Source organism: Amblyraja radiata, chromosome 9 (assembly GCF_010909765.2).
Source record: "Amblyraja radiata isolate CabotCenter1 chromosome 9, sAmbRad1.1.pri, whole genome shotgun sequence".
Lineage (NCBI taxonomy): Eukaryota > Metazoa > Chordata > Chondrichthyes > Rajiformes > Rajidae > Amblyraja > Amblyraja radiata.
The window spans coordinates 6,358,915-6,386,433 of NC_045964.1; the positions used below are offsets into that span (position 1 = coordinate 6,358,915).

Consider the following 27,519-nt stretch of genomic DNA (forward strand, 5'->3'; position numbering starts at 1 on the left):
AGATACGACAGTGGCATTTAAGAGGCTTTTACATAAGCACATGGATAAGCAGGGAATGGAGGGATATGGACCACGTGCAGGCAGTGGAGATTGGTTTATCTTAACTTCATGTTTAGCACACATTGTGGGCCGAAGGGCCTGGTCCTGTTCTGTACTGTTCTATGTTCTATAAGGCAGAGTAATTTGCTATCATTTGACGGTGAATACCAAATTATCATCTCATGAATTAAACTTATTTTTCCATACAAGTGTTTCATACGATACGATATGATAGAACTTTATTTATTCCAGGAGGGAAATTAATTTGCCAACTGTCATAAAAAACACAAAATACATGAAACATGAAATTAAAGTGATGTGGAAAGGCTTTGGGGATGTGCAAAGATTGAGGAGGGGGGAGTGGGGAGGAAGGGAGTCAGTCTCAGTCTACCCCACGACAGAAGGGGGAGGAGTTGTGCAGTTTGATAGCCACAGAGAAGAAGGATCTCCTGTGGCGTTCTGTGCTGCAGTTAAACCAGTCTGTTGCTGAAGGCGCTCCTCAGGTTGACCAGTGTGTTATGGAGGGGGTGAGCTGTATTGTTCCGCAGTTTTGAGGAGCATCCTCCCCTCCAAGGCCACCTCCCATGAATCCAACTCCGCTCCCAGGATGGAGCCAGCCTTCCTGTCCGCGGCCTTTGCCCTGTTGCCCCAGCACACGGCAGCGAAGAAGATGGCACTGGCTACCACCGATTGGTAGAACATCTGCAGCATCTCACTGCAGATGTTGAAGGAGCGGAGCCTTCTCAGAAAGTAGAGCCGGCCCTGTCCCTCCTTGTACACGGCCTCAATGTTCCTGGACCAGTCCAGTTTACTATCCAGGTACACACCCAGGTATTTGTACTCCTTGGTAAACTGTACATCCACACCATTGATGGAGACAGGAGACAGGGGTGTTCCTCTCCTCCTAAAGTCCACCACTAACTCCTTAGTCTTGTCGATGTTGAGCTGCAGGTAATTTGGCCCACACCACTCCACAAAGTCGCTGACTACACCTCTGTAGTCAGCTTCCCTCCCCTCACTGATGCAGCCCACAATTGCAGAGTCATCTGAAAACTTCTGCAGGTGGCAGGAGTCCGAGTTATATCTGAAGTCTAAGGTGTAGATGGTAAACAGGAAGGGAGAGAGGACCGCCCCCTGTGGGGCCCTGTGTTGCTCACAATATGATTAAATCCATGTCATAAGATTTATATCGCGCTATCACTTAAATCATAACTATTCAAATACATTTCATGAACAGTGAACACAGCCTGTACTCTCTGCAATGCAGGGACCTTACATTGACACCGGATCTGCATTGTGTCGTCTGAATGCAGTGACTGAGTTTCCCAAAATATTAAATCCATTGGCAGCCCGTGGAGTCTGAGAGCTACTCATTAGTAGGTATTAGGCCCACTGTATTTGTGACGTGTTAAGTTGTTTATGTGTGGGGCATTAATTTTGCAATTAGCATCATGCAACACGAGCTGCAGTCTGAAATGGTTGATTCATAAACTCTCATACTCTCTCTGCTGATTCTCCTTGGCCCCTCTGTCCTCCCATTTTAGACATCCCTTTCTGGATGCTTCTCCATTCATGGGGTCATGGGGTCAAGGAATCACTTGCGTTTGAGGCTGAGAATGTCCGTCAACATTTCCTTTCTGTCCCCTTGTTTTGGCTCGTTTAGTGTGTGTGGCATCAAGCTTGCAGATGGTGAGGACCACCCACGGATGGCAATTGAGCATGATCAGAGCCTAGAATGTTCTGGCAGAGCAGTGTTAATGTTGGTTTAGCTGTCTTGCCAATGAATTGAGAGGTTTTTGGGTAGTTCAATGCGTTGAGCTGCCTTCTGCAGGTTTTCCATGTCTCAGAAGCATAGAGATATTCAGATTAGTTTATTGTTATCTACACAATATTTGTGGTATCTGTTGTTGGACAGAATCTCCATTGTAGTAATCTGTTGGGGCACCGAGGCTGTAGTAGAGGAGGATCCCAGCTGGGATTTTGCCCACTGGATAATCTCTTTGTGATCGCATTTGTTTCCTTGATGATAGTGACAAATGTGGGGCCTGTGAAATCTGTGGCATAATAGAGGAGGGTGATAAACGTATGAGTTGATGCCCCATTCTGATCTACTGTATTTGTTCTTCAACTGTGCAATGGTCTAGTCAAGCTTTATAAGTGTCAGAGAGCTATATTGAACAGAAATAGCCTTCTGCCCGCCTTGTTCATGTGGACGAAGGCAAGTCTCATTTATCTGTATTTACCTTATATATCTCTCTAAACCCTTCATATCCAAATATCCATACAAAGTCATAATTGTATCCTCTTTTACACTTTCCTCTGGCAATATGGGCCGCCCTGTGTGTAAAAGAGTTGCCTATGAGGTCCCTCTTAAATCTTACTCTTTTCACCTTGAGCCTATCCCCTCTAGTTTTGCAATCCTCGATAAGATCCTTTCTTGGGTCTTAATTGGGTCAGTGTTTGTGCCATACACGATCTTGCCAGAAGTGAATAATCCAAACGCACTAATTATTAGTTAGTTATCGACATATCGTGTTCTGTAGTCAAAATGGTACCAATGTGCATATCAGTTAACAATTAAGCTACATTTATCAACCTTTTTTCCTCATCAATATACTCCCCTCTTCTGTCCTGATTTTGTGACAATCAGCAAATTCAAATTCAATAAATTGACTAGAATAAATGTAATTAAGGGTGGCATTGTGGCGTGGTGGTAGAGTTGCTTCACAGCGCCAGAGACCGGGTTCCATCCTGTCTGTATGGAGTTTTATGTTCTCCCTGTGACAGTGTGTGTTTTCTTGGAGTTCTCTGGTTTCCTCCTGCATTCCAAAGGTGTGCAGTTTTGTAGATTAATTGGCGTCCGTGAATTGTCTCTGCTTTGTAGGAAATTTGTATGGGCGAGCGCTGGTCGGAGTGAGCTAAATGGGCCGAACGGTCTGTTTACATCCTTGTATCTTTAAACTAAAGGAAACGTGATGTTACTGGAAAATGAAACAATGACGTTGATACTCAGAGGCTGTGAAATAACAGTGCAAGCGACACTATTAGCTGCTGTATGTCAAATGATTATGTCACCTGTTGCTATGACCGTCTATAAACTGATTATGGACCTGACCTCCTCCAACCTCATCTACTGCATCCGCTGCTCTAGATGTCAGCTGATTTACATCGGTGAGACCAAGCGTAGGTTGGGCGACCGTTTCGCCGAACACCTCCGCTCAGTCCGCAATAACCTACCTGACCTCCCGGTGGCTCAGCACTTCAACTCCCCCTCCCATTCCCAATCCGACCTCTCTGTCCTGGGTCTCCTCCATTGCCAGAGTGAGCAACAGCGGAAATTGGAGGAACAGCACCTCATATTCCGTCTGGGGTCCTTGCGTCCTTATGGCATCAACATTGAATTCCCCCAATTTGGCTAGCCTGTGCTGTCTCCTCCCCTTCCTTCACCCTCTAGCTGTCTCCTCCCACCCTCCCATCCGCCCGCCCTCGGGCTCCTCCTCCTCCTCCCTTTTTCCTTCTTTCTTTCCCCACCCCCCATGAGTCTGAAGAAGGGTTTCGGCCCGAAACGTCGCCTATTTCCTTCGCTCCATAGATGCTTCTGCACCCGCTGAGTTTCCCCAGCAATTTTGTGTACCATCCTAATTTGAAAGTTACTTTTAATTTAAGTAATCTTTTTGAAATAAAACTGCTAATTTAAAAATAAGGAGCCTAAAAATCAAAATTCTGACAATTTCATTGTCTAGCCTCTAAAAGAGGTGCCAGTACATCGTGCACACAACTCTCAAAAGAGCCACTGGTTTTGTATTACTGCACTTTCCACCTACTGTCCTGTAGCAGTTTTTGTTGCCTTTTAGGAGCCAGGTAGATTTTTGTTTTCTTGTGACATGGTGGTGTTTTGAGTATAAGATCATCTTATGTGTGATTAATTACCTTGTGGATCTCACGGTCGCTATCATCAGAGGTCTTGGGCAATTTCTGGTAGAGACTCTCCATGGGTACTAATTATGGTGGGCTTTGGGGTAAATCAAACGGTAGATATTTTGCAGATCCTGCGGGGAGTCATTCGTTGTTTGTCTGTGAGGCGCTGGCTGAAGAGCTTTCTTAGCAGGTTCCTCAAGGACTTCAGTGGACCAGATTAGGCAGTGATTGACCCAGCATTCGTGGACATCTTTCCAATCTTTCAGTGATGATATACTTGGTGTGCCAGTACTTGGATCAAAGGCTTATGGCAAAAACTTGTACTCTCTTCTCTGACGAAACCTCCTCACTATAGTTTCTTAAGAGCCGCACTGAACGAGCTGTGGTTTGGGCTGTATCTGCATCATATACTGTTCTATAGTGAACTAATTCAGCAAAATGCAATATAAGGAATAGCTATTTCACAGGGCTTGGTGTTTGCAGCTGAGTACCAACCAGAGTCGAGAGTGTTTTATTGTCATATGATCCGGATGGGACAATGAAATTCTTACTTGTTGCAGCACAACAGAATATGTGAATATGTAAACATTGTATATAACGGGGGGGGGGGGGGGGGGGAAAGTTCAATAAATAACAAATATAGTGCAAATAACAAATAATAATATAGTCTTTTGCAGTTCAGAGCTCATAGCTTATTCATTCTGTTTAATAGTCTGATGGCTGTGTGGAAGAAGCTGTTCCTAAACCTGGATGTTACAGTCTTCCGGCTCCTATACCTTCTTCCTGATGGCAGTGGTGAGATAAGTGTGGCCAGGATGGTGTGGGTCTTTGATGATTTTGGTTGCCTTTTTGAGGCTGCGACTATGATAGATCCCTTCGACGGTGGGGAGGCAAAGCTGGACTGGGCAGTGGTCACAACTTTTTGTAGTCTTTTTTGCTCCTGCACGTTCAAGTTGTCGAACCAGGCCACGATGCAACCAGTCAGAATGCTCTCTACCATGCACCTGTAGAAGTTTAGGGGAATCTTCTTCGACATGCCGAATCTCTGTAATTTTCTCAGGAAGTAGAGTTGCTGATGTGCCTTCTTTACAATTGCATCGGTGTTCTGGGTCCAGTAGAGGATTGCTTGGATTTATTTAACTGGCAATAGGTTTCTTGATGACTGCTTGCTGGTAGCTCAGTACACCGGAGACCTATATTTGTGTACTTTAATATTACTGTTTAAATGTGTTATTGTTTTAAATTAGCATAATTCATCAAACTCTGTTTCAATATTGTTGATTCTTTTATACCTCTAGTGACGAGAGTGATGATGGGCTTGAGGAGGCTACCTCGCACTCTAAGGCCGGTTGCGGAAACCTGATCCACATTAAGAAGGAACCTGTTGACGAGGATGTGGAAGAACAGCCGGACGACGTAGGACACAGCAGAACCCTGACAGTTCCACCCTCCCTCAATGGTGCCTTTCATCCAGGTGAGACTCTAAAGGAGCTTCGAGCTCCCACTGATACAAAATCCCATAGGATGAGGTAGAAATCTTTAAACAAAACAAGGAGCCTGAAACAAAACTGTTCAGGGAATGACGGTGTGTGTGTGTGGTGTGTGTGTACTTTATATACACATTTTATAAATCTTTCAGTATTTGAGTGGCCATTCTCTAATAGAAACATAGAAAATAGGTGCAGGAGTAGGCCATTCGGCCCTTTGAGCCTGCACCGCCATTCAATATGATCATGGCTGATCATCCAACTCGGTATCCTGTACCTGCCTTCTCTCCATACCCCCTGATCCCTTTAGCCACAAGGGTCACATCTAATTCCTTCTTAAATATATCCAATGAACTGGCCTCAACTACCTTCTGTGGCAGAGAATTCCAGAGATTCACCACTCTCTGTGTGAAAAATGTTTTTCTCATCTCGGTCCTAAAAGATTTCCCCCTTATCCTTAAACTGTGACCCCTTGTTCTGGACTTCCCCAACATTGGGAACAATCTTCCTGCATCTAGCCTGTCCAACCCCTTAAGAAGTTTGTAAGTTTCTATAAGATCCTTAAGATCATATAAGATAGAAAAAAAATGGAGCAACTGTGCGTGTGATTTTTGTCCCCACAATTTAGTGATTTTCTGTGCTGCATTTTAATGGAGTCACGGATGAATAACCATCTTGCTCAGACTTCGTTATCTAAAAGAATTAGATAATTCCATCACTGAATGTTACTCTGTAATGTCAACCTGAATTGACCTGGGTGTTTGATTATACTTAGGCTGAGGAGAGTTAACAGTAGAATGGCTTCTTTGTTATATTGTTTCCAGTGATTGTTCTGGAAGATTGGAGGTTGAGGTTGAGTTATAGAAGCATAAAAATGGAGATAGAGTAAATGGTTGAAGTCTTTTTCTCGGATGGAAATGTCAAATATTAAAGGGTAGAGCTTTAAGGTGAGAGGGGAAATATTTGCAGGACTTTTACGAATTGTGCTATTTTTACCAGTACTAAGTGCCTGGAATGTGCTGCCAGGGGAGCTAGTGGTAGCACATACAGTGCCTTCCAGAAATATTTGGGACAAAGACCTATCATTTATTTATTTGCCTCTGCATTCCACAATTTGTGATTTGTAGTAGAAAAAAATCACATGTGGTTGAAGTGCACTTTGTCAGATTTTAATAAAGGCCATTTTTATACATTTTGGTTTCACCATGTAGAAATTACAGCTGTGTTTATACATAGTCCCCCCCCCCCCCCCCCCCCCCCCCCCCCCCCCCCCCCCCCCCCCCCCCATTTCAAGGCACCATAATGTTTGGGATACAGCAAAGTCATGTAAATGAAAGTAGACATGTTTAGTATATTGTTGCATATCCTTTGCATGCAATTACTCTATTAGAGAGAGAATTATTCTGTCATCAGCTGTGGAGGTCTTCCTTGGCCTCCCAGTCCCTTTGAGATTAGTAAGCTCACCAGTGCTCTCTTTCTTATAACAATATAACCATATAACCATATAACAATTACAGCACGGAAACAGGCCATCTCGGCCCTACAAGTCCGTGCCGAACAACCTTTTCCCCTTAGTCCCACCTGCCTGCACTCATACCATAACCCTCCATTCCCTTCTCATCCATATGCCTATCCAATTTATTTTTAAATGATACCAACGAACCTGCCTCCACCACTTCCACTGGAAGCTCATTCCACACCGCTACCACTCTCTGAGTAATGAAGTTCCCCCTCATGTTACCCCTAAACTTCTGTCCCTTAATTCTGAAGTCATGTCCTCTTGTTTGAATCTTCCCTTTTCCCAAAGGGAAAAGCTGATCCACATCAACTCTGTCTATCCCTCTCATCATTTTAAAGACCTCTATCATGTCCCCCCTTAACCTTCTGTGCTCCAGAGAACAAAGACCTAACTTATTCAACCTTTCTCTGTAACTTAGTTGTTGAAACCCAGGCAACATTCTAGTAAATCTCCTCTGTACTCTCTCTATTTTGTTGACATCCTTCCCTATAATTGGGCGACCAAAATTGTACACCATACTCCAGATTTGGTCTCACCAATGCCTTGTACAATTTTAACATTACATCCCAGCTTCTATACTCAATGCTCTGATTTATAAAGGCTAGCATACCAAAAGCTTTCTTTACCACCCTATCTATATGAGATTCCACCTTCAAGGAACTATGCACGGTTATTCCCAGATCCCTCTGTTCAACTGTATTCTTCAATTCCCTACCATTTATCATGTACGTCCTATTTTGATTTGTCCTGCCAAGGTGTAACACCTCACATTTATCAGCATTAAACTCCATCTGCCATCTTTCAGCCCATTCTTCCAAATGGCCTAAATCACTCTGTAGACTTTGGAAATCCTCTTCATTATCCACAACACCCCCTATTTTGATATCATCTGCATACTTACTAATCCAATTTACCACACCTTCATCCAGATCATTGATGTACATGACAAACAACAAAGGACCCAACACCGATCCCTGAGGCACCCCACTAGTCACCTGCCTCCAACCCGACAAACAACCATCCACCATTACCCTCTGGCTTCTCCCATTCAGCCACTGTTGAATCCATCTTGCTACTCCTGCATTTATACCCAACAGTTGAACCTTCTTAACCAACCTTCCATGAGGAACCTTGTCAAAGGCCTTACTAAAGTCCATATAGACAACATCCACTGCTTTACCCTCGTCAATTTCCCTAGTAACCTCTTCAAAAAATTCAAGAAGATTAGTCAAACATGACCTTCCAGGCACAAATCCATGCTGACTGTTCCTAATCAGACCCTGTTTATCCAGATGCTTATATATATTATCTCTTAAGTATCTTTTCCATTAATTTGCCCACCACTGAAGTCAAACTAACAGGCCTATAATTGCTAGGTTTACTCTTAGAACCCTTTTTAAACAATGGAACAACATGCGCAGTACGCCAATCCTCGGGGACTATTCCCGTTTCTAATGACATTTGAAATATTTCTGTCATAGCCCCGGCTATTTCTACACTAACTTCCCTCAATGTCCTAGGGAATATCCTGTCAGGACCTGGAGACTTATCCACTTTTATATTTTTCAAAAGTGTCAGTACTTCTTTTACTTTGAAACTCATAGTATCCATAGCTACTCTACTAGTTTCCCTTACCTCACATCATTCAATATCCTTCTCCTTGGTGAATACCGAAGAAAATAAATTGTTCAATATCTCCCCCATCTCTTTTGGCTCTGCAGATAGCTGTCCACTCCGTCTCTCCAATGGACCAATTTTATCCCTCGTTATCCTTTTGCTATTAATATAGCTGTAGAAACCATTTGGATTTACTTTCACCTTACTTGCCAAAACAACCTCATGTCTTCTTTTAGCTTTTCTAATTTTTCTTAAGATTCTTTTTACATTCCTTATACTCCTCAAGCACGTCATTTACTTCATGCTGCCTATAATTATTGTAGATCTCCCTCTTTTTCCGAACAAGATGTCCAATTTCCCTTGAAAACCAGGGCTCTTTCCACTTTTTACTGTTTCCTTTCAACCGAACAGGAACATAAAGATTCTGTACTCTTAAAATTTCCCCTTTAAATGTCCTCCATTTCTCTTCTTCATCCTTCCCATAAAACAAAATGTCCCAGTTCACTCCTTTTAAATCATTTCGCATCTCATCAAAGTTAGCCTTTCTCCAATCAAAATCTCAACCCTAGGTCCAGTTCTGACCCTCTCCATAATTATATTGAAACTAATGGTATTGTGATCACTGGACCCGAAGTGCTCCCCAACGCATACCTCCGCCACCTGTCCCGTCTCATTTCCTAACAGGCGGTCCAACACTGCCCCTCCTCTAGTAGGTACCTCTATGTATTGCTGCAAAAAACTATCCTGCACACATTTTACAAACTCCAAACCATCCAGCCCATTTACCGAATGTGTTTCCCAGTCTATGTGTGCAAAGTTGAAATCTCCCACAATCACTACTTTGTGCTTACTACTAATATCTGCTATCTCCTTACATATTTGCTCTTCCAATTCCCGATCCCCATTTGGCGGTCTATAATACACCCCTATAAGTGTTGCTACCCCTTTCCCACTTCTCAGTTCCACCCAAATAGCCTCCCTAGATGAGCCCTCCAATCTATCCTGCCAAAGCACTGCTGTAATATCTTCCCTGACTAGTAATGCAACACCTCCACCTCTTGCCCCTCCAATTCTATCACACCTGAAGCAACAAAATCCTGGAATATTTAGTTTCCAATCACAGCCCTCCTGCAACCATGTTTCACTGATCGCCACAACATCATACTTCCAGGTGTCTATCCAGACTCTAAGCTCATCCACCTTTCTTACAATGCTCCTAGCATTAAAATATGCACATTTAAGAATCCCCCCCGCCTCTTATTCTCTGTTTATTTCCTTTTTTTTCTTTCTCCTCTTGTGCCCGAGTGCTTCCCTTTTCTGCTTCCTGCCTCCCATTCTGTCTACTAGCTTTCTCTATTTGAGTTCTTCTCAATGATGTTCCAAACAGTAAGCCTAAGGTTTGGCTGATGCCTCTAACAGTTTTATTGCTGTTTCTCAGTCTCATAATGGCTTCTTGTCTAATGTCCAATAGTCACATTTAAGAGATAGTCAGACAGGCACATAAACATGCAGGGAATGGAGGAATATCGAACAGGCAGATCAGATTATTTTAAATTGCCATCATGTGCACTGATGAACCTGTTGCTATGCTGTGCTCTTCACTGGGAAACCACAATCTGCTAATAGTGGGCATTTGAAGATTTTATTTTTTGCTGGTTTCTGGGGAGTTGTGGGAAGAGCAGGTTATGGGGTGTGGATGAAGGGTGGAATCTGGATGGATGGGGGAAGTGGAACTGGATAGTGACTGAAAGTAGGGGAGCCATTCCTGTAGCAGGTGGATTGGGGTGACTTGGGAGGGCTGGGGTGTCTTATCAACAGGCGCCAGTCAGTTAGCTCCTGATTGCTGGAGTGACAATAGGTGCAGGAGTAGGCCATTTGGCCCTTCGAGCCAGCATCGCCATTCAATGTGATCATGGCTGATCATCCCCCATCAGTACCCCGTTTCTGCCTTCTCCCCATATCCCCTGACTCCACTATTTTTAAGAGCCCTATCCAGCTCTTGACAGCATCCAGAGAATCTGCTTCCACTGCCCTCTGAGGCAGAGAATTCCACAGACTCACCACTCTCTGTGAGAAAAAGTGTTTCCTCGTCTGTGTTCTAAATGGCTTACTCCTTATTCTTAAACGGTGGCCCCTGGTTCTGGACTCCCCCAACATCGTGAACACGTTTCCTCCCTATAGCATGTCCAAACCCTTAACAATCTTACGTTTCAATGAGATAACCTCTCATCCTTCTAAACTCCAGAGTATACAAGCCGAGCTGCTCCACTCACTCAGCATATGACAGTCCCGCCATCCCGGGAATTAATCTTGTAAAGTGTAAGAGTGAAGGGGAGGTGGGTTTGGGGAAGAGTTTGGTAATTGAGAACGTAAGGATGAATGCAAATGGATGGAAAACCTGAAGCAGAGAGAGAATGTTTCTAGAACAGGATGGTGGAGGAAGTGATGAGGAAGGTGGTGCAGGTGTTTGTGTATGTGCGAGGGAAAATGTTTACATATATGTGCATGTATATCTACACGTGTGCTAAAGTGTGTACAACAGAGCTAGGTTTCTCACCATTTTGAACTTGGACCAAGACCGTGCACATATGAACACTGCAACTGGTGTGCAATGGTCAGTCCATTTACAAAGAATTCTGGCCCAGATGTCTTCGACCCGTCTGGAAATGGTGGAAATGAGTTATCTTGACCCTTAAAGATTTGCCTAAGAATAAAACATTTAGAGTGATATTCATTATACTACTGATGAACTGATTTGCCTCAGTATTGAGTGGTGCCAATGACTAACAATTCTCCACAATGTTTTATATTCAGCAGAACTCAAAGTTGAGAAGGGAAGTTTATACAATTTCAGCAAATTGAAGAAAAGCAGAAAATGGCTGAAGGTGAGGAAGTAACTGAACCTGTAGTTTGATTCTTTTCTAATTTCTTTGAAGGTGCGCAGAGTTACTGAACGTCCAAATTATAGTGAGTGGCCTGCGCAATGTGTCCATTCAATTGTTACTGATGGTTGTGTTCTGTCCCTGATATGCTGGCCGTGTGAACAAAAATCAGTGCAGTGGGGGTAACTTGAACAATCTGGAGAGAAGTCCATGCAAATACTTGAATGTAGTTTAATTGTATTGTAACAATTGATGGCCTTGGGATGTTAACATCAGTTGAAATGTAACAGTATATTGCCGTAAACAAGCCGTTGCTTAGTGGTAGAGTGTACTTTCAGTCTCTGTTGTGTAATCAAGTGTAGCTAATGAGATGAGAGGAAAATCCAGCCTGACCCTCCCAGTTTTTTGAGGAAGTGAAACAGTTGAAAGGAATTAAACTGAGCTTTATTTTGCAGCAGAAGTGTAATTTGTAAAGATGAGGGAGTTGTCCTCTTCACCATTTAATGCTGCAATTATTTCGTACCTAGTCGATAACTGTTCATGACTGAGTGATGTAATCTGCTCTGCATTCTGGCCTTTTCCTCAAAATTTATTAAATTACCGATATTTTAATTGGCTTGGATGTGTGAGTACGTTTCCAATAATGTGGTAACCAAATTACGTTGTCTAATTCTAGCATGAACAGTGTGGTTTAGTACATTCAATTCTTGGGTCAGAAATGAATGCCTTCTTAACCTGTTTATGAAATTAATCCTGTTAACAAAGAGTGGGGATTAACGGGTCCCTTTCAGAATGGCAGGCAGTGACTAGTGGGGTACCGCAAGGCTCGTTGCTGGGACTACAGCTATTTACAATATACATCAATGATTTAGATGAAGGGATTCAAAGTAACATTAGGAAATTTGCAATTGACACAAAGCTGGGTGGCAGTGTGAACTGTGAGGAGGATGCTATGAAAATGCAGGGTGACTTGGACAGGTTGGGTGAGTGGGCAGATGCATGGCAGATGCAGTTTAATGTGGATAAATGTGAGGTTATCCACTTTGTTGGCAAAAACAGGAAGGCAGGTTATTATCTAAATGGTGTCAAGTTGGGAAAAGGGGAAGTACATGGGGATCTGGGGTCCTTGTTCATCAGTCAATGAAAGTAAGCATGCAGGTACAACAGGCAGTGAAGAAAGTGAATGGCATGTTGGCCTTCATAACAAGAGGAGTTGAGTATAGGAGCAAAGAGGTCCTTCTGCAGTAGTATAGAGTCCTAGTGAGACCACACCTGGAGTACTATGTACAGTTTTGGTCCCCTAATTTGAGGAAGGACATTATTGCTATTGAAGGAGGACATTATTGCTATTGAGGGAATGCAGCGTAGGTTTACAAGGTTAATTCCCGGGATGGCGGGACTGTCATACGCTGGGAGAATGGAGCGTCTGGGCTTGTAGACTCTGGAGTTTAGAAGGATGAGAGGGGATCTTATGTAAGATTATTAAGGGTTTGGACACGCTGGAGGCAGAAAGCTAGTTCCCGATGTTGGGGGAGTCCAGAACCAGGGGCCACTGTTTAAAAATAAGCAGTAAGCCATTTAGAATGCAGATGAGGAAACACTTTTTCACACAGAGAGCTGCCTCAGAGGGCGGTGGAGGCCGGTTCTCTGGATACTTTCAAGGGAGGACTAGATAGGGCTCTTAAAGATAGCAGAGTTAGGGGATATGGGGAGAAGGCAGGAACAGGGTTCTGATTGGGGATGATCAGCCATGATCACATTGAATGGCGGTGCTGGTTCGAAGGGCCGAATGGCCTACTCGTGCACCTATTGTCTATTGTTATCTTTTTAAAGATATGAAGATCTGCATTCCAATGTCCCCCTTTTTCTCCACCACACAGTAGACTGTTTATTCTGGGATTTTTTTGGTCTAGTTGCTCTTTTCAAATGAATTCCCTTGCACTCCTCCAGATTAAATTCTTTTTGTCAATTGACCAGAACATCTGTACCTTGCTGTAGCTTAAAGATTGTCTCCCTCCTGTAAAATACACAGCCAATGTTTGTAGCATCTGCAGACTATTTTAGTTTGCCCATTGATGACATTAGTAGTGTAAACTACTTTATCTAATACAAAAAGCAAGGGGCAAGTTCTGGACCTTTAGTACTCATTGGTAATTGTTGTGGCATTTTAAAAAGTACCATCAACTATAAAATATTGATTCCAAAATGGCCTTGGATTCCAGGTGCTTTTATATCTTTGATCAGCATGCTAAAGAGGGGACCTTGTCAAAAGGTTTACTAAAGTTTACACACTCACACACTGAGCTTGTGCTTTGCTTTAGTCACTAGTCTCACAGAATCGTACCTTATCATCCACACTAGCCATCTCTGATTGATGTGACTTTCTAAAGCAAGGTTTCTGCTGATCCTTAACTAAAGTTATAGTATCCTCAGTGTTATCCTTTCCACCTTTTTTAATACTCTGATGCAAATACTGTTGTCCTAAATTCCTTTGGCATCACTTAAATGGCCAAGGAAACTTGGAAATTGTGGTCAAAGCCTCTGTAATTTCTTTAATAGATAATTCCTCTGGGACTGATATATATCCACTATTAAAAATGCTGGTCCTCTTAATGGTCCCTTCATTACCACGTGTACCAAGTTCCAGTGAGATGCTTTTTTGCCGACATATCAGTAGGATTATTGCCGAACATGCGTACAATCCCCGGTTGGGTACATAATGCATCGAAACAGCCCACTGAGTCTATATGCGAGAGTTTACCAGGTTTTGGCTCAATTTTGCATTTCCAACTGCAGCTGGCCATAATGGCCTTTTGCAGTTGTCGCCTCCATCCAGTTGTCCCGTGAACCGTCGTCCCCCTCCTTGCCCGCCCATCTTCAACCTTTGCGTCCTGGGGACGCCTTCCGCAGCCGAACTTGAAGGCGCAGAAGGCAGGAGCCCTTCCTCCAAGAGGAAAACATTAGTGTTCATCCTACCACCGCTCGTCTAACATCCTCCAGCATCACCGATTTCCTCCACCTCCTCTCCGCTTCCCAGTCTTCGGCGGGGAGCAGGAGCTGGCTTCGGCGGCTTCCCTCACCCAGTTTCGTGGCGGGCGAGCCAGGCCTGGGGTGTTTAACCACGGCTAGCCAAGACCTTGTATCTGCCCTTATACTGTGTGTTCAATATTTCTTACACTTCCTCTTGAACTACAGCATCAGACAACCATAAAGTACTAATTAAGAATCTTGCTCCCATTTTCTGCCTTCAACATAAATTACCTTTTTGGTCTGTTAGGGGCTCCACATCTCAAGTTATCCTCTTAATCTTTGTGCTTACAAAACCCTCTGGGATATGTTTAATATTAATTGCAATATTTTTGCTTGCCCTATTTACGCTTCCTAAATTTCCCTTCTTAATTTCTCCCTACACTTGCTATTTATTCTTTTAGGCTCTCAGCAGTATTAAACTCTAAATTTAATTGACTGGGTTGAATGTCAAGGGTAACCAAGGCACCTGAAATTTAATGGCATGCTATAAAATCACAGACGTGCCAACACATGAAAATATTTCACTTTTTTGAGTTTTTCTCCTTGTCTGAAAGGGAGAAACTTTAGTACAATCAAATGTGAAGTGCATTTCGGCACATTGTTAAACATGGCAGGGTCGATTGAGAGCTATGAGGCAAGTGCACAGTTTTCATTCTGTATGAGAACTGTTTTCTCATTACAGCTGAGCCTAAACTGCATCCTGACGTGCTCTCACTGAACTGTATAGCAGGGATGTCAGTAGGAAGCAGGAACAGAGGATGCTTTTCCATTTTCTTCCCTTCTTCCCTCACCATGATTCGCAGTTATTGATTGTTGGTGGTAATCATCGGCTTGGATGAAATATGTTTCCAGTTGTTCAAACAGTTTTGGATTATGTGTTTTAGAAGGAACGGCAAGTTGCTGGAAAATCGAAGGTACACAAAAATGCTGGAGAAACTCAGCGGGTGCAACAGCATCTATGGAGCAAAGGAGATGGGCAACATTTTGGGCCGAAACGTTGCCTATCTCCTTCGATCCATAGATGCTGCTGCACCCGCTGAGTTTCTCCAGCATTTTTGTGTACCATCAGTTTTGGATTCTGTTCATTTTCTGCTCATGCCTTCAGTCTGCAGACTTTGAGATTGATGAAGCAGTATAGTGCCATGATTGTGTATGTATTATCTGATGTTGGGCTGTAAGCTGGCATTGCTGCCCTAGTATGATGTTCCAGGATGTAGCATTTTTGGGTGCGATGGAGGAGGACGGTTCAAAAAGAGGAGGTGCCACACCGCTGATCTGGGAGATCTTTACAGCAATATCAGGGAAGATAACCTGGAGAGATCGGCAAATTAAATAATATAGGTAAAATTTAGAAATAAGAGACGATCGCTTTGCGATTATGGCAAATACACAGCAGAATTTGGAAGAACAAATATGTGAACAAATGGCAACAGGATGTAAAAGTAATAGGGTAGTCCAAGTGCGTGTTGAACTTTCCAAGATTGAATGGAATTCAAGAAGCATTTGGCCAGGTACATGGATTGGAAAGGAATTGTGGACTTTAGGCCAAATTCAGGAAAATAGAACATCGGCACATCACATGCCATCCAGATGTTTTGTTTTGTTGCTGTATGACTGAGGACACAGCATAGTTCATTGGCATGTTGGCAATAGTAGTAAATGCATACATGAACTAAGTCTGAAAGCTGACTTTGGTAGAATATGTTCCTTGGTGATTTAGTAAATGTTGAAGGGTATGGGGTAGAGGCAAGAAGCAACAAGTCTCTGGTAATTGATGGGTTTGGGACAAGGCACCATTCCAAGAAATTGATCAGAGTGAGCAAGCGAGTTTTCCTTGTGCAGGATTTTGACCTGAGAATGTACAGCAGTTGGTGGTTGAAGCAGAGTTAATGAGTAGCATGGAGTTTGGAATGCTGCTTACATGACAGGTCAGTGTTATCAGGCATTTTGGCGCAGAAATCATGATCTGTGCAAATCCAGTGTTCTCCTTCAAAGTAGGATTTGCTTCACTGTACGTTACTTTATGGCCTTGTCTACGAAGTCAGATTTATTCTTTCATCCTTCACTTCCTTCTATAGAACATTCTCTTGAGCAATGAGACGTCGGACTCGAACACTGACGATGATGATCCTGAGGGGGAGTTCACGCTCAACAAAGAAGAGTTGCATGATATGTTGCGACTGCATAAGTACAGGAAACTGCACCAAAGCCGGGTGCACAATGTCAGAGAGGTAAAAAGTGCAACACTTCTATCTATAGCTGCTTCTGGGTTTCTGGAGAAGCATTGTTACTTTGATATACTGGGGTTACTGTTCGTCCGGTGGTCCCTGTGTTAATGAATCAATGATATGAGAAAGGAGACCACATGGAACTTCAGATAATGGAATCGAGCAAAATACAAAGTACTGGTGAAACTCAGCAGGTTAGGCAGAATCCTGTGGGGGGGATGGATCGGCAACATTTCATGTTGGGACCCTGCTTCAGACTGATAGTTATAGACTGCTGGAAAAACGAGGTGGAGGCTCGATAAAGTCTGGCAAGTGATAGTTCGATACAGGTGAGAAAGGTTTGATTGGCAGATGAGTGGAGTAAATTACAAAGGCTCGGCGATTAAAAAAAAAGAGACTAAAGAAGTGTCAGATGGGAGAGAAGAGAAATGAAATGTAAAGCCAGAAGGATTGTGATAGATGGAAGGGGATGGAGCAGGCGGGATGGTGGGAGAAATGGGTGTGGGGAGGGGTGGGGGGGGGGGGGGGGGGAACAGGACACAAGAAAGAGATGCGGGTATTACTTAAAATTAATTAATTTAATATTAATACCATTGACTTGTAAGCTACCCAAGTGGGATATGAGGAGCTGTTTCTCCAGTTTGTGTGCGGCCTCATTTTGGCAATGGAGGAGACGCAGAACAGAGGTCGATATGGGAAGGGGAGTTAAAATCATTAGCATCCAGGAGATCAAGCAGACTGTGGTAGATCAACTACAGGTGTTCAGCGAAACGGTCGCCTAGTTTACACTTGGTCTAGCCAGTGTAGATGAAGTTCGAAGAGGTACATGTTAACATCTGTCTCACCTGATGCTGCTGCTGGGATTCCTGGATGAAGTTGAGGGAGGGGTGGTGCATCTCCTGTTGTTGCAGGAGAAAATACAACATGGAGCCATGTTGAAGGTGGTGGAATTGTTGGAGAATGATGTGGTGGCTGGTGGGGTGAAAGATCAGGACCAGGGGGAACTCTATCATTGTTCCATCTTGTGGGAAAAGTGAGAGTGAGCAAAACATACAAGGTAAAGATGAGGCGATGCGTGGTGTAAAGGGACTGGCCATCCATCACCTCAGTCGCATTACATCTCCATTCACCCGACAACTTTGTACAGGATAGACACAAAATGCTGGAGTAACTCAGCGGGTCAGGCAGCATCTCTGGAGAGAATGAATGGGTGACGTTTCGGGTCGCGACATTTTGTGCCTACCTTTAATTTAAACCAGCATCTGCAGTTCTTTCCTCCAAACATGTAGAAGAGTCACTTTGAAATAGATTGTGTCGATTCTCTTCTTTACCCAAGAGAGCTGAGGCTATCACAGGATGTGGAGTTAGTGCAGAGTGTGGCACCAAGTTAAAAGGACTTGTTGGGTGGCCTGTCGCTGCTTTTCATTCCTTGTATTATGTGTGGACACAGTTTCCATGGGAATACTGGACTGTGATTTTTTTTCTTTTCTCTCTACCTTCAAAGGTCGAGGAGAGAGTGGTTGAGCAGCCATTTTGAGAGGAAACAAAACAATTAGCAAGCCAAGGATTAGTTGTGGAAGGGAGCCAGCAGCCAGCAAAAGAGAGCGGGTTAGAGGAGCAGCCTTTTGGCAGCGGCTGTTTTAAGGGGGGAAGAGGTTGTGTTGTCGTGACGTGCTGTGTTGAGGACAAGAGGCTTCAGTGAGAAAGATTGAGGAAAGTGTGCTGAGGTAGCAAACAAGTCCGTTTCAAGCCTTGAGGTGGAGCAGCAGCAGCGGGGGGTTTAAAAAGGAGCCATTGGGAAAAAAATAAAGTCGGGATGCAGGGTCATGTGGTGTGTTGCCGCTGCATGATGTGGGAGCTGGTGGACTCCATTGTGGTTCCTCGTGACCGCATGTGCAGCGAGTGTTGGTTGCTGGTGATTGCTCAAAATTTCAATGCTCAAAATGAATGACCTGGATTCTGAGCTTCAAACACTATGACACATCAGGAACAGGGAGAATTACCTGTAACTGGGGATAGCATAGTCAGCGGAATAGTCACATTTCTCTGTCGCAAGGGTTGAGAACTCTGAAGGCTCTGTTGCCTGCCTGGTGCCAGGGTTTGGGACATCTCATCTGACCTGCAGAAGGATTTGGAGTAGGAGGGGAAAGATTCAGTTGTTGTGTCCATGTGGGTACCAGAACGAGGAAAGAGGTTCTGCTGAGGGAATTTGAGCAGCGGGAGACTAAAACAAAAAGCACAACCAAAAAGGTCATCTCTGGAGTTCTACCTGGGTCAACAAGATCAGAGAGTTAAACACGTGGCTCAAAGATTAGTGTCAGAGAAGTCGGTTTGAATTGGTTAGGCATTTGCATCAATATTGGGGAAGGAAGGAGGTGTTACGATGGGGACGGACTCCACCTGAACACTGCTGGGACCAGGGTCCTGGGGATTTGCCTATCATGGGTTGTATATAGGGCTTCAAACTAAAGGGGGGGGGGGGGGGGTCAACAGATTGGAAAAGAACGGATAAAGTTAAAGGGAAGGAAAATGCAGAAGAGGTTAATGTAGTCTCCTGAATAGGAAATAGTGCAGAAAGTTTAGAAAGGAGCGAGTCTAATGTCAGGCAACATGGGGACCAATTTGAGAAGAGGGTGGTGAATGCAGAAACGAAGGGGTTATATTTGAATGTTTTCAGTATACGAAACAAGGTGCATGAGCTTATACCGTGGTTAGAAATTGGCGCGTTCGACGTTGTGGGCATCACTGAGTGAGAGAAACAGACAATAGATGCAGGAGTAGGCCATTTGGCCCCTCGAGCGATCATCCAAAATCAGTAGGTATGTTGCAAAGCCTACCTGAAGCGTCGTTGAAGATCTGCCGCTGCCCGTGTGCGCGATTTTGGCGCCGTTTAGAGGGGGCGGGTTTAAAACGCGATTTTCTCTAAGCTGTTCCAATCGAAAATGTTCAGCCTAGTTAATTATTAACGAAAAATCGCTGGAAGACCCCGTCGCAAAAGCTATTATTAGGTTTAAAGGCCTTGAATAATAGTTATAGTAGTTTAAAAATCAATCTCTAAACCCGCGACCGACAGCAACCGCAGGGTCTCATAAAGCAGATAGCAGAAGTTAGGTTGTATATTTTTACATTAAAAAGGGCTTCTAAAGATCCCTTTATACAAAGTTTAATATTGCGAGTAGCTCAATTTGGGCCCATTATATCGCGCAGTATTTTTCTCGGCATTTGGGGCACAAATCTACCGCAATGTGAACGTTCTAAACCAGCGCGTTCCACAGGGACCCACTGGAAAGCTGATTTAAATGGGCATTTATTTACAGCAATTAAACACTAAATTCCTTCCATTTGGCCTATAAATTAATGTAAATGAGATTTAAAAATCATGTTTTATTGTGAATTATTTGTGAATATTATTTGGACATTTAGGCTATTTAAAAATGTTAATCATTTATTAAGAAATGGATAGATGTTTAGATCTAGTAATTGAAGTCTGAAATTAGCTACAATTAGGTAACTAACTAATTATATGCTTTAATTTCAGGTCATCCAAGTAAGATTATTTTATATTTGTTTCAGAATGCTTCAATCTATGATAACTGAAAATTTCATTCAGTTCTCTTAATTTTTAAGAAAGTTATGGGCTTTTGACTGCACACGATCACAGCTTTTTTGTTATGTCCATAGAAAATCAATAGGGAACAAGATGCTCATTTCCCAGTATGAAAATGGCCATAACTTTTTAAATACTTGAGATATGAAAGTGAATTAGGTGTCAAATTAAACTTATTTTTATGCTTTATCTGATGGGATAAATTACAGACTTGATTTTTAAAATCTCAAAATTTTGTAACATTGCTAAAATCAGTACCCTATTCCTGCTTTTTCCCCTATATCCCTTGATTCCTATAGCCCCAAGAGCTAAACCTATCTCTCTTGAATTAGCCTCCACTACCTTCTGTGGCAGTGAATTCCACAGATTCTCAACTCTCTGGATGAAAAAGTTTTTCCTCATCTCAGTCCTAAATGGCCTACCCCTTATTCTTAAACTGTGACCCCTTGTTCTGGACTACCCCAACATAAGGAACATTTTTCCTGCATCTAGCCTGTCCAATCACTTAAGAATTTTATATGTTTCTATAAGATATCCTCTCATCCTTCTAAATTCCAGTGAATATAATCCCAGTCGACCCATTCTTTCATCATATGTCAGTCCCACCATCCCGGGAATTAACCTGGTGAACCTACGCTGCACTCCCTCAACAGCAAGAATGTCCTTCCTCAAATTAGGAGACCAAAACTGTACAGGTGCGGTCTCACCAGGGCCCTGTACAATTGCAGGGCTGAAAGAGGAACCGAGCTGGTCGCTGAATATCCAGGGATGTGCATCCTATTGAAAAGGCAGGCAGGTGGGCATTGGGTTGCGGTAGCTCTGTTAAGGAATGAATTCTAATCCTTAGTAAGAAACAAAATGTGATCAAAAGACACCACCGTGGTGCAGCAGTAGAGTTGCTGCCTTCTAAAAGTTGCTTTTAGTATGCTACTTCTAAAAGTTGTCGTTTTTATGGTGAAATTGTTTTTCACCTAATGTCTTATTTCCTCCCATGTTCCCTTCAGTACAGAATGTACATCTGTCACCTCTGGCAGCTTCCTCTGCCTGGTGTGCTGAAACTCCCATCCATTAATAAACCAGCTCATTCAAAACGTTCAGCTCTCTCCTTTCTTATTCAATTGTTTGCCCACATCTATTCCTGGTCCCTTAAATATATTGATTTGCAGCTGATGTAGAAATGATGTTGAAATCTTTTCTGGGTTCTCAATGCCCATTCCCTACACCACTTCCATTTCATTTTATTGATGTAATGGAATGTTCATTTGATGTAGGTCAGTAATGTAGACAAGAAGAAGGGTTTCGGCCCGAAACGTTGCCTATTTCCTTCGCTCCATAGATGCTGCTGCACCCGCTGAGTTTCTCCAGCATTTTTGTCTACCTTCAATAATCTGCTACTGTTAGGAGGAATATTTTAGTGTTGCTGTTATGAGCAAGTTGTATTGAGTACATGTATTCACCTCCAGCTCCAGCAGTACCAGTACTACAGCACTGGCCTGCTGTCCACGCATGATAGTTTCTACGAGCAACAACGCCATGTCCTGGGTCCTAGCAGAAAGAAGAAGAAAGATGATAAAAAGATCAAGGGTGAGTTGGCAGCAATTTTCAGTTGTTTCCTGAGCTCCTGCCATTGTTTCTACGGTTGTTGGAGGTTGTATCTCTATGCTGTTTCCACTAACTATATGCTTGATTTTTCTGTGTCTTGGAAGATGAACTGAGGGTTGTTTGATACACTGAATGCTGTACAATGCATTCTTTGTAAAGGAGAGGACAAGAGGTCAGAGGTTTGTTGAGCATTCAATAAGATAGAGAGTTTGCAAATGATTTAGTTCAGCCTGAGTATCCTGGGAGCAGGCTGAAGTCGTTTTTGGGAGAAACAAGTTTAGTGGTAAGAAGGGTTCCAAATATTTGGCAATTGCAGAATCTAGAGAGGTAGGGGGATTGTAAAGTTGCTCATTATTAAGGGCCTGCCCCACTTAGGTTATTTTTTAGGTGACTGCCGGTGACTGTCATAGTCGTGGCAGGTAGCTGAAAAACCGGCGACTGGACCCCCCTTTGACATCAAATTTGAAATAGATTCATAACTTTAACAACACAGAAAAACCGAAGTCGGCACCGGCGACAACCTACGTCACCTGGCGATAGCCTACGTTAACCTGGCGACAACTACGACAGCACCAACGGCAGGAGAAGTCAAGCTATGCTCATTGGCGTCAAACCCACTGTCGCCAACCTTCTTCGAAAATTTTTCATAATGTTGAAAATCCAGCGGCGACCAGAAAGACGCTACGATTCTTTGGGCGACTAAGGAGACTGCGCACGACCGAACAGGCGACACCTCGGCGACCATGTCGCGACAGCCTAGTCGTCTAAAAAATAGCCTAAGTGGGACAGGCCGTTTAGTGTACATGAAAAAGGCATGCAGATGACAGATCTGCAGATGTCGTTAAGATGAAAACTAGGAAGAGACTGCCAATAAAACAGTCCATGCTGACCAGCGATTACCTGTACACTAGTTCTATCATGCACACTCGGGAAAAATTACGGAAGCCTATTAATGTACAAACCTGCAGGTCTTTGGAATGTGGGAGGAAACCGGAGCACACAGAGAAAACCAACGCGGTCACAGGGAGAACGTAGAAACATAGATATCATCCGTCATCAGGATCAAACCCGGGCTTCAAGGCATCAACTCGACTAAGGCGCCATTGTGTCACCTTGGTTGGCAACAAAAGGCAGATGGGAGGAGTAGATTTTTTTGAGGGCTGGTTCAACCACACTAAAAATGTATATGGTAAACATGTACTAAGCCTTTGTTGAAATTATAGTTTGATCTTGGTTTGACTTGGCACTGCATGGGGCTCATATTACACATTTATAAAGCTGGGTTCAGCTAGCCCAGGTATAGTTATGGTGTATTTTGTGAGCAGCGGGGGAGGCATTTTTATGAGGGAGTATTGAGTGATGTATCTGAGGAGGTGAATGATGTTGTTAATAACTTTTCAGCCAAACTAAAGAAAGTGAAGAAGAAGAGGAAGCGTGAGGAAGAGCATTCTTCTGAAGAATCCCCGCGAAGGGCAGAGATGAAAATATTTGCCAAATTCTCCCACGACGCCCCTCCTCTTGGCTCGAAGAAAAAGCACCTTAATTTAGAGCAATTGAACGCACGGCGACGTAAGGTGTGGCTCACCATCGCAAAAAAGGAGGTTCCCAAGGTGAGAGCGCTTGCAATGTTGATCATCACACTTGAGCAAACGCCAGTACTGATCTCCCTCAGGTGGTAGAGGTTTCCTGTTTGTTTCTATCTATTACACAATAGGTTGATGCTACATGACTGGAATGGAAGTGAAAAACGACAAAAACCTGTAGACTAGTGGTTGGTAAGATTTTTAGGTCCATTATAAAGTATGAGGTTTCCGAGTATTTAGAAGCACATGATAAAATAGGCCGATGTCAGCATGGTTTTGTGAAGGAGAAATCTTATCTTGTCTGATGAATCTGTTGGAATTCTTTGAGGAAATAAATAGTAAGGCGGACAAAGGAGAGGCAGTGGATATTGTTTACCTGGATTTTCAGAAAGCCTTTGATAAGGTGCCACACGCGAGGCTGCTAAAGAAGGTGACAGTCCATGGTATCAGAGGGAAAGTAGTAGCATGGATAACAGTTTGGCTGGATGGCAGGAGGCAGAGAGTGGGAATGAAGGGGGCTTTTTCTGGTTGTCTGCCAGTGACTAGCGGTGTTCCGCAGGGGTCGCTGCTCTTCACGGGGAGGGGGTATAGAGTGAAGTGGATGATACAAGGATAGGTAGAGGGGCTGGTAGTGTAGGGAAATCAGGAACTCTGCAGAAGGAGTTGGACAGGTTGGGAGAATGGACAAAGAAGTGGCAGATGGAATACAGCGTAGCAAAGTGTGGAGTCGGGCATTTTGCTAGTGTAAGTAAGACATAGACTATTTTCTAAATGGGGAGAGAATTTGGAAATCGGAGATGCAAAGAGACTTGGGAGTTCTGGTGCAGCATTCCCAAAAAGTCAGTTTGACAATAGACAATAGGTGCAGGAGTAGACCATTTGGCCCTTCGAGCCAGCACCGAATGCAAGTTTGCAAGTCGAATCTGTAGTGAAGAAGGCAAATGCAATGCTAGCATTTATTTCAAGAGGACTAAAATATAAAAATCGGGATGTAAAGCTAAGGCTTTATAAGGCGCTGATCAGACCGCAATTGGAGTGTTGTGAACAGTTTTGGGCCCCATATCTGAGGATGGATGTAAGGGCCCAGAGGAGATTTATGAGAATGACCCCAGGAATGAGTGGGTTAACATATACGAGTGTTTGACGGCACTGGGCCCGTTCTCGCTGTAATTTAGGATGAGGTGGGGGGGCGTCATTGAAACTTACCAAAGAATGAAAGGCCGAGATAGAGTGAATGTGGAGAGAATGTTTCTGCTAGTGGAAGAGTCTAGGACCAGTGGGAACAACCTCAGAATAAAAGGACATACCTATCAACAGGAGATGCGGAGGAATTTATTTAGTCAGCGGGTGGTGAATTTGTGGAATTCATTGCTGCAAATGCCTGTGGAGGCCAAGTCAATGGATATTTTTAAGGTGGAGTTAGATAGATTCTTGATTAGTATGGGTGTCAAGGGTTATGGGGAGAAGGCAGAAGAATGAGGGAAAGACAGATCAGTTGTGATTGAATTGCAGAATATTTTTGATGGGCCAAATGGCCTAATTCTATGATTTATAAACTCAAGATGGTGGAAATTTGAAATATAAGCAGTAAATGCTAGAAGTGCTCATTAGATTGGGTAGCATCCATTGAAACAAACGGTGAATGGTTCACGTTAAAGATCCGCTGGGACAGCAAAAGAGTTCATTTTAAATTGCAGTGGTGATAGTACAAAGGAATATCTTTGATTAGAGGCCTGGACTGCTGTGGGAATGGCCATATACACAGCCGACTGTCTTGCATTTTGCACCATTTTATGCTCTTTGTATTCTCGCTTTCCATTAACCTACCAACTGGAATTTTATCCTCTGATTTACTTTTGGCCATATTCTGTTCCAGGTATTTTTTGTCTGTTTCTTCCCCATTTTTCAACTTAACTGCTCTCTCTCCGATTTCAAACAAAAAATATGCAACCTAAAATGTTGCCTGTCTTTGCACGGGTGCTGTCTGACCTGCTGAGTGTTTCCACCATTTTCTTCTTAAAAAGGATCAATAGATGGTTCCTAGTATCTTACACTGCACACTTGCTCATGTGTGTGGTTACATCTTTAGTTCTGGAAAAAGAGGAACTGCAGATGTTTTTGCCAGGGGGGGTACATTGCAGGCCAAGAGACCTGGATCCACAAAGTGTGAGAAAGAGAACACTGAAGATGCAAACTATCGTTATGTGATGTGAGCTGACTGTGGTAGGTTAGAAAATTACATTGAAAGGTATGACAGTAAACAGTGGCTAACATTTAAAGAATTTGATGTAATTTACAGGTACAAAAACCCAACTGGCAAAGGGGGCCATTGATAGCTAATGTGGCAATTCAACATATGAAAGGAAATAGTTTAGTTTGGTTTATTCTCACGTGTACCAAAGCACAGTGCATTCAGAAAGTATTCAGACCCCTTCACTTTTTCCACATTTTGTAACGTTACATCCTTATTCTAAAATGGATCAAATTATTTTGTTTTATCATCAATCTACACACAATACCCCATAATTAAAAGGCGAAAACAAGTGTTTAGACATTATTGCAAAGTAATTAAAAAGAAATACCTGAAATAATACATTTCAGTATTCAGACCCGTTACTCAGTACTTTGTTGAGGCACCTTTGGCAGCGATTACAGCTTCAAATCTTCTTGGGTATGATGCTACAAGCTTGGCACACCTGTATTTGGGTAATTCCTCCCATTCTTCTCTGCTGGTCCTCTCAAGCTCTGTCAGGTTGGATGGGGAGCGTCGATGCACTGCTATTTTCAGGTCCCTCCACGGATGTTCGATCGGGTTCAAGTCCGGGCTCTGGCTGGGCCACTCAAGGACATTCACAGACTTGTCACAAAGCCACTCCTGCGTTGTCTTGGCTGTGTGCTTAGGGTCATTGTCCTTTGTTTTCATGGCTTGGTTTTTGCTCTGACATGCACTGTCAACTGTGGGACCTTATATAGACAGGTGTGTGCCTTTCCAAATCATGTACAATCAATTTAATTTAGTTCTATTTTGAATGTCATAGCAAAGGGTCTGAATATTTATGTAAATGTGATATTTCAGTTATTTATTTTCAATTACTTTGCAAAAATTTCTAAACACCTGTTTTCGCTTCTTCATTCTGGGGTATTGTGTGTAGATTGATGATTTAAAAAAAAGAATGTAATCAATTTAAAAATAAGGCTGTAACATAACAAAATGTGGAAAACGTGAAGGGGTCTGAATACACTGTACAGTGAAAAATGTTCTTGTAGTGTGCTGTCCAGTTAGCAGAAAGATGAGACATGATTGCAATCCAGTCCACAGTGTACAGATACAGGATAAAGGGAATAACGGTTAGTGCAAGATAAAGTCTAATTAAAGATAGTCCAAGGATCTCCAATGAAGTTGGTGATGGAACGGTTCAGTAACCTGGTAACAACAGGGAAGAAACTGTCCCTGAATCTGGAGGTATGCGTTATCAAACTTCTGTACATCTTGCTTGATGGGAGTGGGGAGAAGAGTGAGTGTGGGGTGAGGATGAGTGTCTTGCCGAGGCAGCGTGAAGTATAGATGGAGTCAGTGGAAGGAAGGTTTGTTTGTGTGATGGTCTGGGCTGCGTCCACAATTCTCTGTTCCCAAACCTAGCTGTGATGCATCCTGATAAAAGAGCATCTGTAGAAGTTGGTGAGAGTTATTGGGGATATGCTGAACTCCCAAAGCCTTCTAAGGAAGGAGAGGTGTTGATGTGCTTTCTTGGCCATTGCCTCGAAATGGCTGGTCCAGGTGAAGTTGCTGGTGATATTTACACCTAGGAACGAAGGTTTCAACCATCTCTACTTTGGCACTGCATATGTGTACTGAAGTCGATCACCATCTCCTTTGTCTTGGTGACATTCCGGGAACGGTTGGTATTGCTGTAAAGAACAGCAAGAAAATGTTAGAATTCATTATAAGATGCACAAGCAACTTTTCAGAGGGGAAGAATATGAGAATAATCCAAAGAGAAACTGAG

At 43.1% G+C, this 27,519-nt stretch overlaps 1 protein-coding gene across 1 annotated transcript in view; it reads left to right on the top strand.

The window, feature by feature from the left end:
• The window catches only part of ino80 (INO80 complex ATPase subunit), a 163,766-nt gene that overhangs the window by 34,033 nt on the left and 102,214 nt on the right, over positions 1 to 27,519 (top strand). Inside the window, 5 exon segments of the mRNA XM_033026586.1 lie at positions 5,256 to 5,431; positions 11,395 to 11,465; positions 16,571 to 16,723; positions 21,791 to 21,911; positions 23,331 to 23,539. Coding sequence (XP_032882477.1) covers positions 5,256 to 5,431; positions 11,395 to 11,465; positions 16,571 to 16,723; positions 21,791 to 21,911; positions 23,331 to 23,539 — 730 coding nt within the window.